The sequence below is a fragment of the Lupinus angustifolius genome, chromosome LG17 (genome assembly GCF_001865875.1).
Source record: "Lupinus angustifolius cultivar Tanjil chromosome LG17, LupAngTanjil_v1.0, whole genome shotgun sequence".
Taxonomy (NCBI): domain Eukaryota; kingdom Viridiplantae; phylum Streptophyta; class Magnoliopsida; order Fabales; family Fabaceae; genus Lupinus; species Lupinus angustifolius.
The window spans coordinates 5,543,523-5,556,860 of NC_032025.1; the positions used below are offsets into that span (position 1 = coordinate 5,543,523).

General features: G+C 32.4%; 2 protein-coding genes across 3 annotated transcripts; both read right to left on the reverse strand.

The window, feature by feature from the left end:
- On the reverse strand, positions 410–7,266 carry LOC109330704 (ABC transporter G family member 11-like). 2 transcript variants are annotated; one of them, XM_019564979.1, is made up of 8 exons: positions 6,775–7,265; positions 3,061–3,140; positions 2,491–2,961; positions 2,300–2,386; positions 2,029–2,160; positions 1,599–1,793; positions 1,417–1,503; positions 410–1,126 (listed from the first exon to the last, which is right to left on the reverse strand). In XM_019564979.1, the coding sequence occupies exons 1-8, from the start codon at positions 7,091–7,093 to the stop codon at positions 497–499; spliced, it is 2,001 nt and encodes a 666-aa protein (XP_019420524.1). In that variant the 5' UTR covers positions 7,094–7,265; the 3' UTR covers positions 410–496. The 2 variants fall into 2 exon arrangements, with proteins under 2 accessions (XP_019420524.1, XP_019420525.1); XM_019564980.1 differs by lacking the exon at positions 1,599–1,793 and having other exon boundaries at positions 6,775–7,266.
- Positions 8,241–11,791, reverse strand: LOC109332016 (ABC transporter G family member 11-like). The gene is made up of 8 exons (XM_019566856.1): positions 11,375–11,791; positions 10,840–10,919; positions 10,210–10,680; positions 10,028–10,114; positions 9,822–9,947; positions 9,351–9,542; positions 9,154–9,240; positions 8,241–9,011 (listed from the first exon to the last, which is right to left on the reverse strand). Exons 1-8 carry the CDS (start codon positions 11,682–11,684, stop codon positions 8,343–8,345), a joined length of 2,022 nt encoding a protein of 673 aa, XP_019422401.1. The 5' UTR covers positions 11,685–11,791; the 3' UTR covers positions 8,241–8,342.

The window sequence follows — 13,338 nt, forward strand, 5'->3', positions numbered from 1 at the left end:
AATCGTGTTTAAAGAACACGACTTTTAAAAAAGTGGAATTTGTGCAACTTCCCCAAACTCGTAGATGACATCCATGATTCCCCTAAAAGTTACATTACTTTCATAAATAATTTAAAACCTACACTACAATGGTAATTATTTATTTAATTCATGTTTTACTTTTTTGACCAATAAGAAACAATATGTACAACAGAATATATGTAACAAATACACCTGCATAAAATTTTCCTACAAATGTGTGACACAAGTGGAACATCATATTTGATAAAAAAGAAGAAGCAAATATGACCCTCATTTTATTATTTTAATATAGAAAAAGACCCACTTGCCTTTTCTAAACTTAAACATCACAAATATCTCCATAGAGATAAGCCGTTGGGCAAATTATCTCATAGAAAGTAATTTCATACACAAAATTCGAATCTAATCTTATTTAAGATAATGATATATATACCACTTAAATCAACAATACCCTAATAACTCTCATGCATGCTAATTAGGTGGACTTCACATTACAAGCCATAATGAACTTAACCTTCTCAGTAGTCTTAAGGATAACCAAAAATATAACTCGATATAGAACAATCATCCCTAATAAGATTGCAAGATCGACCCACTTTGAGTAACTCATATCAACTTCCCATGTATCTCTTAGAACCTCTTCACCACTAATGTTTTTGTTTAAGCCTCCTCCAACTTTACCTGCATTAAATTTGAGTCCTTCATACTCATTCTTGAACAATCCTTGGAATGCATACCTGTGGAAGGCAACATAGTGTATTGGGTATCTCCAAAATGACTTAGGAAGTTCATTTGGCAATTTAAAGAACCCACCAACTAAGATCATAAGTCCTTGAATTCCAGCACCAGTTATTATACCCATTAGATAGTTTGGAACAATGCTAGCAATTATCATCATAAGACTCTCTACTAACATCAAACAAGAAAATAAAACACAAATGAAGTATAGAAAGTGTTCATATCCTTTTTGAAGACCGGGAGGGTAATAAGTGATAGCTCCAGGAATCAGTGAATTCAGTACTAAGTATGGGATAGAAGAAAAAGTGTTCCCAATGACGAATGCAGTTACACCATAATGACCATTTAGCCTTTCTCGTTCAAATACCTACAATCAAAAGAGAAATGGTATCAATAAAATAGTGACTACCTATATTATTATATATAAGAGTTTTGTTATTGTCAACCAAAAAAGAAATCTGGATTGGAAAACAAGGGCATGAATATATCATTTCTCAAACAACCTATCCAATTTTAGGTTTTTCATTCTCAAACTTGAAGGTTGGGTATAACAAAAGAGTAATAATATATCTTATACCATAAGAAAGTGACATATATTACTTATAAAGTTATTCTTTAAATAGAGAATAACTAAAGGATAGAGAACTTTTAAATTACCTTCATGTCCTCAACAAAGGAAGGGAACCCACCAATGGCCATGAAAGTTATGAAAGTAGACACAAAGGAAAGAAGTGAGCCCCTATCCTGAAATAATGAAAAGTGACCACTAAATTAACTTAACCCTGATGCAATAGTTATTGGATGCAATAATACTCTTATAGTCACTTAACCACTCTTACCTTAATTGGGTCTTTACTTTTACTCATGTCATAGAAGACTGTGGCTAAACTTGTAGCCAATGCAACATATATCACTAGTCTTAACCAGTAATATCCTAGATCACGGTACATGTTCACAAATGATCTTTTTGTAAGAACAAAACACTGATTAAGGAAGCTTCCACGCCCTCTCTTCTTGTCCGTTGACCTTGTACCCTAGATCACATTTAGCAAAATTCAATTACTGATTGTGATTGGTAATAAAAATACTTAATTAACAAAATTTTAACTTAAATATATTTTTCAATCAATCACAGGCATTGACACATGAAATGACATACATTTATGAGATAGCTGGTATGCTTCCCAAGCATAATATTATAATTAGTTACCCATCAAACTTATTAGGTATTTAGTATGAGATTTAGTGAGCCATAAAGTGGACATATACCTTCTCAGATAATATAACTACTTCTTTCTGAACTTCATGGTTCCTTTCAGATAATTTATAAGACTCCACAAGGATACGAATTGCTTCTTCTGCCGGTATTGTTATAGTTCCATTCATATCCAAGTCGGTGCCCTTGAAAAACAAGTATTTCAATAAGATTTAATTTCTATGAGCTTTGTTGATTACTTTAATGTTTTAGCATATTGTAACGGAAGAAAAATGAAATCATAAAAAAAATGTTGCCCTTGATATTGAAGATTGGTAAGCATACCTGATCAAAATCCTTGTTTATAACTTTCAATAAATGATCTGATGGATTTTGGAGAGGAGGACATGGAAAACCACTTGAAGTGAAAAACTGCATTGAAGCAAAAGCAAAGTTAGTAAAAGTGAACATTATAATTCTAGATGAACATTGAACATTATAAATGGACTCTAAAATATGCTACTTCAATTTCTAACCTCACTTGCAGCAGAAGCTGGTCCAAAGTATACTACTGTACCAGAAGATAGAAGACAAAGGTTACTGAAAAGTTGAAAAACTTCAGTACTAGGTTGGTGAATTGAAGCAATAACTGTCCTCTGAATGTTATCTTTTTTTTGTAGGGTTGCAATTGATCTCATGACATAATAAGATGCTGCACTATCAAGTCCACTAGTTGGTTCATCAAGGAAGAGAAGTTTAGGCTGTGTAAGTATCTCAATACAAATGCTCACTCTCCTCTTTTGTCCACCACTAATGCCTTTACATCCCCACCCTCCAATTCTTGTGTTAATGGTTTCTTGCAAACCCATTTCTCTTATTATGAAATCTGCTCTTTCTTTTTTCTCTCCCTTGGACATTGAAGCAGGTAACTGGAGTTGAGCTGAATAGTGCACTGCTTCTCTAACCGTTAAGGATGTCAATAATGTATCATCTTGTGTAACATAAGCCTAAATATCAGAGATTAAGAGCATGGTTAATTGATCATGTGGCAACTGAAAATAACTAAAAAACGGCCATTTTTTCTTAAAGAATATAAGGTTTTATACCGAGGTTCCATAAGCTAGTGCTTGTTTGTGACCATTGATCAGAATCTCCCCAGTTTGTCTTGTGTTTGATCCTAATCTCCCTGAAATAAGAATTCATGAAATCATTTTATTTGTTCAAAACTTCAAACTGTTGATTACAAGCTCAGAACCAAGTGAAGATAGACTTAAACTAAGATTATTAGAAAGAACTAAGAAGTGTGGTTTCTTGTTGTTAATTTCCTTTAACGTGAGAATCTTGATGATTCTATGATGGTTGCTTAAGTTTAGCATGGCTTAATTAATTTCATTTTCACTACCCCTCTATGGTTAATTTTAGGACTTTATTTTAGTCTTTAACTTTTATCATGTTATGGCATGTTCTAACCTCAGAACTGTTAGTTGGTTCACACTTCGCAGTCATGCAAACTGCATATTCTACGAGTAAGAAGCATTAGTCAACACATTAAATAGATACACAGTCATGATAGGTAGATCAGCATGTAGATCAACTGGTCAAGTAGATTGGACATTTACCCATGTTTGGCTCTTATATTTGGTAGCTTATGTTTATATTTTAAAAAATAAGCTAAAAATATAAATTATGTATATTTGACAATCAAATGAAATTATAAACTCAACTTATTTTTTTTTTAAAATAAACAAAAATTATAAGCTCTAAAATCATGGGCTGCTTATTTTTTGTTAGCTTTTTTTCTTCCATTTTTTCCATTTTTCATCTTACTTCAACATAACTTTATCTCTCTCATTATTTTTACACTTCCATCAAATATCATAACTCTTCACAACACCATCCATTTATTTAACATATTGTTTTTATTTAAAAATTTCATACAAGCAAAAAATGTAAAAGTTATTAGAGCATATCATTGAAGACCTTCCATTTTAATTTTCTCAGCATTTTGGACTCTCACTCAAGCTAGAGATTTTCGCTTGAGCGAGTTAGGGAATTGTTTTAAGTCGATGTACCTCACTTGGGTGATAGGTGTCGCCTAGGCAAGAAACGCATAGAGATTATAACCTCACAGTTTATAATATTGGAAGTGTCGCTTGAGCGCCAACCTCTCGCTCAGGTGAGAGGCAGACTTGGGCTTGGGCGACCAATGATGATGATGGTGATCTTGCTGAACACATGGATAATATATCTTCTGATCACATGTGTCTTGATCGAGATTCAATTAGGGATGACATTATTAAAACTTTTGTATAAAACTTGACATTTCTATATTATTTATTTTGTCAATTGTGTAATTCAAGTTTAACAACTTCTATTTATTTATGTATCATGTTGTATTTTAATATTGATATTGGTTTCTATATTGTATTTTTTTAACTTTTGTTATGCAATATTAAAAATTAAAAAAAATTATAGTAAAAATATACTATGGTAATTATTAAAAATCTATATTTAAATAGTGTAAAAAACAAATAAAATAATCATATCATAAACAAATAACCTCGTACGCTTTTCTGTAATTTACTATGTAAAACATAAGTTTTCTATCTTATTCAAATAAAACATATTAGTTTATATTCAATTTTCAGCTAAGGTACCTAAACATAAACAGATTATAATCTTATTAGATTATAACTTTAACAGATTAAAATCTCATAGTTTATAATCTCACAATTTATAAACTGAAAATATAAACTTCATCTATACCAAACTTACTCTTAGAAGTTATGTTTACCTAACACAACATCTAACTTTAGAAGGATCATTTGTTCCAGAATTTTTATGTCATTACATTTCTACTCAATCAAATTTCACAAAATAATATTAAAATATTAATATATGTTTTTTATTTTTATTTTTAATTGAATGAGATTCTCTAATTGACTTGGGACACACCAAGTAAGACATGAATGGAGATGTGATCCTCATTGCACGTGAGTTAAGTATTAAAAAAATTGTCTCACTTAGGTATCTCATGTTAGCTAAACACTACTTATAAACACATTTTTGTTTTTAAACTGGGACTACTTCAAAGTTGTGTCAACCTTACACAATTTGTGAGTTAGTTTTTTAGAAAAATAAATTCCCCAGAAGTTATACTGACTCCTCAACACTACTTTAAGTATTTCTTTTATAAATTGCTCTATAATTGGGTTTTATTAAGATGGTTGATTTTTACTTAAAATTATTTTTTTGAAAAACAACTTAATTCTTATGAAAATGTTGTTGTGGATAATGTCATACTATATTTGTTTATATTTCTCAAACATGATATATTATCAAGATATAATTTTTTAATAATAGTGTAATTCTTTTATCTATTATCTCTTTAATAGTTTTCAACATTTATATTAGTATAATATATGAATAATGTTATATATATATATATATATATACTCTTACTATATCCTCTTACAAATCGTTCTACCCATAAGAAAATAACATGTGTCACTATAAACCAATTATTAATAAATAATTTATCACTTTGTGACATGTCATTCTTGTGAGTACGAAAATTTATAGAATAATATATCATTTTCCATATAATATATATGTAGGTTTAATTTCATCGATATGCAATTTAATTAGTAAACACCGATTGAATCTGATATATTACCATAATAGTATCCATCAAATTAGATGATCAATACAATATTAATAATATTAGGTTATTAAATCATTTATTACCCATGTCTGGTATCATCTTTTAAATTATTTTAAAGCCTATTAAATCACTTCAAAGGTGATAAATTTTAGTTGTACAAACTTTGTCTGGCCGACATTTTGTACAATGATGTTTGTATGCTCAACTGCCCACATGTCTAGGACAAATGATGTCCTACACCAATAAATGTACAAGATACATAAGTATAAAATAAGAAAAATAAGAGAGTGCTTTTCAAACTTTTGGATTCCTAATTTGAACTCTCATGCTTCCCTTATTTAAGGTTGATTTAACAAGGTGTAGGGTCGTCTCGTGTGCATGCTTGAGGTGTGGTCAAATAATGATGCAAGCCTTTTTCAGTCTTAAATTTCCCAAAGTTATCATTTTGGCTTTTAGGAACAATATCATATTTACTTCCACATAAATAAAATAAAAACTTTTATTTAATATTTTTATTTTTATATTATTCGTAAAAATCTGATTGGTTCAAGACAAAGAATATAATACCCTTAGAGATAAAAGATTTCTATCGAACAGGAACAAATAGAGATTACCTGTACATAGCAGTGACATTTTTGTGTGTTAATGATCATTTTTATAAACTATCTATGAAAAGGAGGCTGATTAATATTACTCCTGGAACTTAGGTAAAGGCTTCTAATAAATTTTCAAGTAAAAGGTTTTTGACAGAAACATACCGGAATTGAAGCAATGTTCTAAAATTAATAGTAGTGAACCAGTGATTATCTTATATATGCCTTAACCGCGGTTCATTTTAAATCTAAGGTATAGGGCATCTTAAATTTAGTTCGAATCAAAGAAAACACTCATGTCCTTATCCGACACACATTAAACATCATCCATGAAAAAAGTGTCCATAATTATGGCTAGACAGAAGGATGATACAAACTAAAACAATAGTGCACATGATTATGTATAAGTCTCCGAAAAGAGGAAAGATACGATGTAATAGATTATATCTCATATGTTCTCATGTGTCAATAATAATAAAACAAAAACAGTAATAGTAATGAATATTTAAATTTTTTGATTGAGATGTCATGATGGTAGCTTATAAGACATAATGTGTATATACCTGCTAGAGCATCAAGAAGTGTGGATTTTCCGCAACCAGAAGGACCCATTATAGCTAAAAGCTGTCCTGGTTTGGCATAACCAGTTAGGCCCTGAAGAATTGGTCTTCTTCCATTCCTTCCCACTGAAGCAGTCACATATAGATCCTTCCATGTCAAACAGATACCCATCTCTTTTGTCTGGGTACTCCTAACTGAAGGTTCTATCTCTAGTGAGGTGGTTTCAATCTCTATGACACTTTGTTGTATCACTGATCTTGAGGTAGGTTTAGTTCCATAAACAGTGGGACGTAATGGAATAGAGGGATGAATGGAGGCCATTTTTGTCAATAAGAGTGTTATGACTTATGAGAGAAGAAGAAAGTGAGAGAAGTGCAGTAGGATGGTTCACTGAATTTATCAAAAATCAAGCTAACTATATAGACTATATGTGTGGATGTGGTATTTTAGCACGTGTTTCAGATTTTTCTGATATATGTTGTTTTAATTGTAGTGTGAATGTGCATCTCTCCTATGTTGTTTTAATTGTAGTGTGAATGTGAATATGTTGGTTTTAATGGACATAGAAAAGATAGTTGAACATAATTATTTTAGATGAAGATAACATATATTTGATAGAACAATAGTTGAATGAAAATAACATACACATTATATTTCACCTTATAAGTCTTATTTATAGAACTATTAACACCTACATAAGTCTAGAATTCTCTAGATACAAGCTAAATATTATATCTTACCACGTACGTCTAGAATTCTCAATAAAATTGTATCACATTTTAACATAATATCTTCATGTTTTAATTGTAGTGTAGATGTGTTCAATTCAAAGACAGAACAATAGACAAAAGACAATTAGAAAATTCATGTGGCTTGAATTAGTTCTGTGATAGGTGTTATAGCAGATACTGTTGCACCGAACTTTGTCTTGTTTGTGAATAGACCAGTGTAATTGCTTAAACCTCATTTTGGACGAGCATTTTCGCTGATTAAATAGTTTTACATAATCAATAGGACACATGATAGTACATCCAACCGGTTATTAGCATTAAGGAGCATTTTGAAGAGGTTATGATGGTGGTAGGGTAATGCTACCAAGAAGAAACTACACAGTCCATACAATACCTTAAACATGAACATAATTTCTTTCCAAGTACCCCACAAACAAGTGTATATAAATCTGACACATACTGTTAAATTATGGAACAACCGATGTAACTGTAATATTGTGGTTGTAGCGACTGTCCCAACCGTATTATCTCACAATTGTGATATGATACCGATTCTCAATGATGCAGTCGCATCAGACCATATTAAATTCAAAAACATTTTTTAATCACACAAAAATGAAATCACAATGATTGTGATCACGGTAACTGCAGCCGTGATGCATTCGAGAGTCCAGACCATAATCACAATTTAAAAACACTTTTAAATGTATTATGAGTTTAGTTCAGACTTCAGACACTTCCATCATCTTGTACATTTTACACTCCTTGGTAAAACTACTATACTTGGTATATAGCATATATTGCCATGCCACTCTTGTTGGGTTTACAAGCCAAGGAAACTATTCAATCTCATTGCTTCTAGTCACTTTAGTGAACCTAAAATTTGGTTGGGGACAATTAATAGCTGAGACAATAGGTTTCATCTTCTCAAAGCTCTTAATGATAACCAAGAACAGAATCCTATATACTATAGCCATTCCAGCCAAGATAGCAAGGTCCAACCACTTTGAATAATTAATGTCCACTTGCCATAAGTGTCTCAGTATTTCTTCACCACTAAAGTTTGCAGGCCCTCCAAGTTGATTACTAGTGAATTTTAGACCTTGGAACTCATTCTTGAACAATCCTTGGTATGCATATTTGTGGAAGGAAATGTAGTGCAAAGGGTATCTCCAAAATGGCTTAGGAATATCACTTGGCAACCTATAGAACCCACCATCTAACATCATTACTCCTAAGATTCCGGAACCGAAGATTATGCCCATCAGGAAATTTGGAACCATGCTTGTGACAATCATCATGAGACCCTCAACCAACAAGACAGAAATAAAAAGCACAGATGTAAAATACAAAAATTGTTCATGTCCTTGGTGAAGTCCAACTAGGTAGTATACCAGTGCTCCTGGGATTAATGATATCAATAGCAAGAATGGAATAGCGGATAAGGTGTTGCCGATGACAAATGCAGTGACACCATAATGGCCATTTAGTCTTTCTCGTTCGAACACCTAATTAAAGATCAAAGAGAAATATCACTAAACAGACTCAGACATATAACTAAACTGATTGTAATGACAATAAAAAACTGAAGCCATAGGACAAAAGGAGAATGCCCATGTGACAAAATTCTTATTTGACGGTAACTTTTACCTTCATATCCTCCACAAATGAAGGGAACCCTCCAACAGTTATGAAGGTCAGGAATGTAACAACAAACACAAGCAGAGAACCTCTGGCCTGAAACAATCAAAATTAGACTTCATAAGTTAGTTTTTATTGGAATTATGACATTATGTAGCTTATGCTTAAGTTTGTGCTTTACATACTGCCCAACTCTCTGCGGTTACCTGAATTGATTCGCTGCTTGAGCCAATGTCAAAGAACATGGTTCCAAGACTTAAAGCCAAGGCACCATAGATAAGTAAGCGTAGCCAATAATAGCCAACTTCGCGATACATATTAAGGAAAGATCTTCTTGTGAGAATGAGGCATTGGGTATAAAAGTTAGCATGGCTTCCATTCTCCATTGAGACTGAGTCCTGCAAACCATTTCTCATAATATAAATTCAGTGGTCCAAGCTCACAATCTTTTGATTCTTTTCATTATTGTATTGCATATGCAAATTAAGCTTCTTTAAAAAAAATAAACTTCTTTTCTTTGTGCAATATAAATTGCTTCTGTCCATCATGCTAATGTAATTGCTGTGATCTTGACAATAAGAGACTATTTAGAAGAAGGGAGAAATGAAAGTAGAGCTTTAAAGTTCTTTGTAACCTTTTTCCTCCCTTCCCCCATCTAAAGGTGTAAGGAGACTCACTCTTTCTATTATTTGAGCTATTTCTTTTTCAACTTGGTGATTAATTTCAGATGAATCATACAATTTTGCGAGAATATGAATTGATTCTTCTGTGCTAAGCCCTCCAGCTAATCCTTTCTCAGGGTCCTGTGAATGATGTGGTGAATCAGTTACAATTCTTCATATGAAGCCTACTGAAAACTGAAGTAAATAAAAATGCTAGTTACATGTACGAAGTCTTTGTTGACTGTTTTTACAAAGTGATCAGAAGGATTCTGAAGACTTGGGCATGGAAAACCATTTGATGAGAAAAACTGCAGGCAAAAGTTCAAGTCGGTCGGTCATTGTTCTTCAAGAAAAAAATGTGTGAAACTGTGAATACACAAAAACAACATTTGTGGTTTCTGACCTTATTTGCAGCAGAGACAGGTCCAAAGTATACAGTTTTCCCGGAAGACAGAAGACAAAGGTTGTGGAAAAGTTGAAAAACTTCATTACTTGGCTGGTGGATTGATGCTATAATAGTCCTTTGAATGCCATCCTTTTCATTCAAGCTGGAAATTCTACTCATAACATAATAAGAAGCTGCACTATCAAGTCCACTAGTCGGTTCGTCTAGGAAGAGGAGTTTCGGGCGTGTTAAGATCTCAATGCAGATGCTGACTCTCCTCTTTTGTCCACCACTAATGCCTTTAGATCCGCACCCTCCGATTCTGGTGTCAATGGCATCTTGCAGACCCATTTCTCTGATTGTAAAATCTGCTCTCTCCTTTTTCTCGGACTTGGACATGGAATCAGGCAATTGGAGCTGAGCTGAGTAGTATACAGCTTCTCCAACTGTTAGAGTTGTCAAAATAGTATCATCTTCTGTTACATATGCCTGATTTCATATGATGAGAGAAAGAAAAGTGATAAATAAATAATAAACTCAATGTTTCTATAAGTAAAACGGTTCATCGTTGGCAAATAAAAAAGGGTTGTTTTTCTCTGTGTATGGGAGGGAGAAGAACTGTTCTAAAGCTTTAGAAAATATTCTTACAGATGTTCCATAAGCCAGTGCTTGTTTGTGGCCATTGATTAAAATCTTCCCTGTTTGCTTTATCTTTGAACTTAATCTTCCTGAAAATTCACATCACAAGTATATGATATTATGATGTTTCTGAAGTCTAACAATTTCATAAAAATTGTTGCATTGTTACCTACACCCTCAATATATTTTCTAGTGCAGTGTGGTAATCATGAACTTTCCTTACATACAAGATTCTAAATTTAATTTGCATACAATCAATATTTGGAACTAGGGGAGACCTTAATAACTAATCACATTTTACAATTCAATGTGACATGCACAAGTAAAACAGTGGGGTTTTGGAGGTCATCAAAGGCAAAAAAAGTTAGTATACTAATGCAAAGTTCAACTATTTGAGGACCATAAATACTATGTTCTAATTTCAATATCAGACCTGTAAAGTCAAATGCATGTGAATATATGAAAATTTCACAGTCTCATATTTATAGTTTGGTCCTAAACTATGAAAGTTACATACTCAAAGCAATCATATAAACACAATTACCTGCTAAAGCATCAAGAAATGTGGACTTGCCACAACCTGAAGGACCCATTATAGCCAAGAGTTGACCTGGTTTTGCATACCCTTTTAGACCTTCAAGTATTGGTTTCCTTCCATTCTTTCCATTTGAAACAGTCACCCATAGATCCTCCCAAGTCAAGAAAACACCTTCCTCTTGATCTGCTTCACCGGTTTTTATCGATTTCATGGCTTCCACATCAAATGTGGTATGATATTCTGAAATGGTTGGTAGAATTTTAGAGCTATTGTTTGGTTCACAATCATTAGCATGGGGTTGAAGAAGAGAGCTCATGTTGAATTTTATGAGAGTGAGTGAGTGAGTGAGTGAGTGAGTGTTTGGTCAATGTTACTCAAAGTAGAAAGAGTATGCACCAGGATGGTAGAAGAATATGGTCTAGTAATGCTTCAAAGGCCTACTTACTACTACTATATATAAAATATTTTGTCTGTAAGTACCAACAACAAAAAACTGTTTTGTCTGAATAAAGTAACTGCTGATTAAGGCAAGGCTAAAACACTAAACAGAATGTGTAACACTTGGTGAATTTGTACATTGCCAAGACACAAAAAAATTGCACTTCTACCCTTCATGAATTGCCCCAGCTAGTGATGGTGAATTATACAAAATTTAAAGGTGCACATTACTATTTCATTTTGGTTTCTCATACCACTTAAGGTTAAAGTGTGTAAGGTGTATGAGGCTGAACAAATTATTATATGGTCCAGAACGAAGAATCTTAATCAAATATTTGATGATATATTAATGATTTAAAATTAAATGAGTTTATTCCAAATTAATGATAGATATGTAATTGTGACTTGGTCTTGAACCATGTAATAATTTCTCGTAAGTGGGTGACCTCTTTTTAAAGATTATCTTCAATTCACTCTTTAATATTTAATATTAGACAGAAGTTAAAATGAAACCCACAAAATCAATGAGTCTCCTTTATACATAGTGAGTGGCACACAACTCCACTCAATAACAATGAGAGTAGTCCTATGAAAGAGTTACTGAGAGTTAAAGAACAAGGTGAAGTAGTGAGAGTAGCATACTGAACACATGTCCTTTAGGAGTTGAGCTAGAGAAAGAGCTACTGATAGGTTTGCATCAAGGTGAAATAGTAAATACTAATAGATGAGTGGCATCCCCTCTTCTCAAAGCCATTAAACTCAGCTTGCTTAATGAACTAATCTTTTAAAATGAAGTCTCTTTATGGACTTTAGTAGTAACTAGTAAGATGAATCTTAACAAGTTTAATCAGGTAGAGACTCCTACACATGCCTACATTAGGGGAAGGGGAAGTTAAGCTTTTTGCATATGTTGCAATCAGGTATAATTGATATCAAGTCATCACATTAATTGTAAAGGACTTTACTAGCTAAGATAATTAACTATGATCTTCACAAGGCAACAACCTTACAGAACTTTCTTAGCAGAATAATCATCTAAAAATAAATTGAAAAATATCATTTCTTCTGCTACCAAATACACCTAATCTTACATATAGGCTTCTCATGTGTGAAGTTTGAAGTTTGAAGTTTGAGTGTAGGCCATATAGGGAGCCACCTTATTCATTAAACTCCATCAACAATTTGTTTTCTGTAATGAATGATATCAAAATTTCTATCTTTTCTGTAAGAATTTGTTAAAAGTAAAAACTACTTCTTATGTACCAAAACAGAAGTTCTTTAAACAATGTTTACAGTTAATTTGCTTTATATTTTTCAACTAGTTAATTCCTCTAGGCAACTTTTCATACAACATGAATTCAAGTGGGTGTATTGGCTTCTGACAAAAGACTTGGTACAATACTATTTAATGTACAGCTTAATTCAAATAGTTACAGAGAATTTTCAGCCAGAAAAGCTACCAGATATTACCTAACTCTTTTTGCTGGTCCAAAAATAAAAGTTCTGACAAAAGCACATTCTGGATTGAAAAA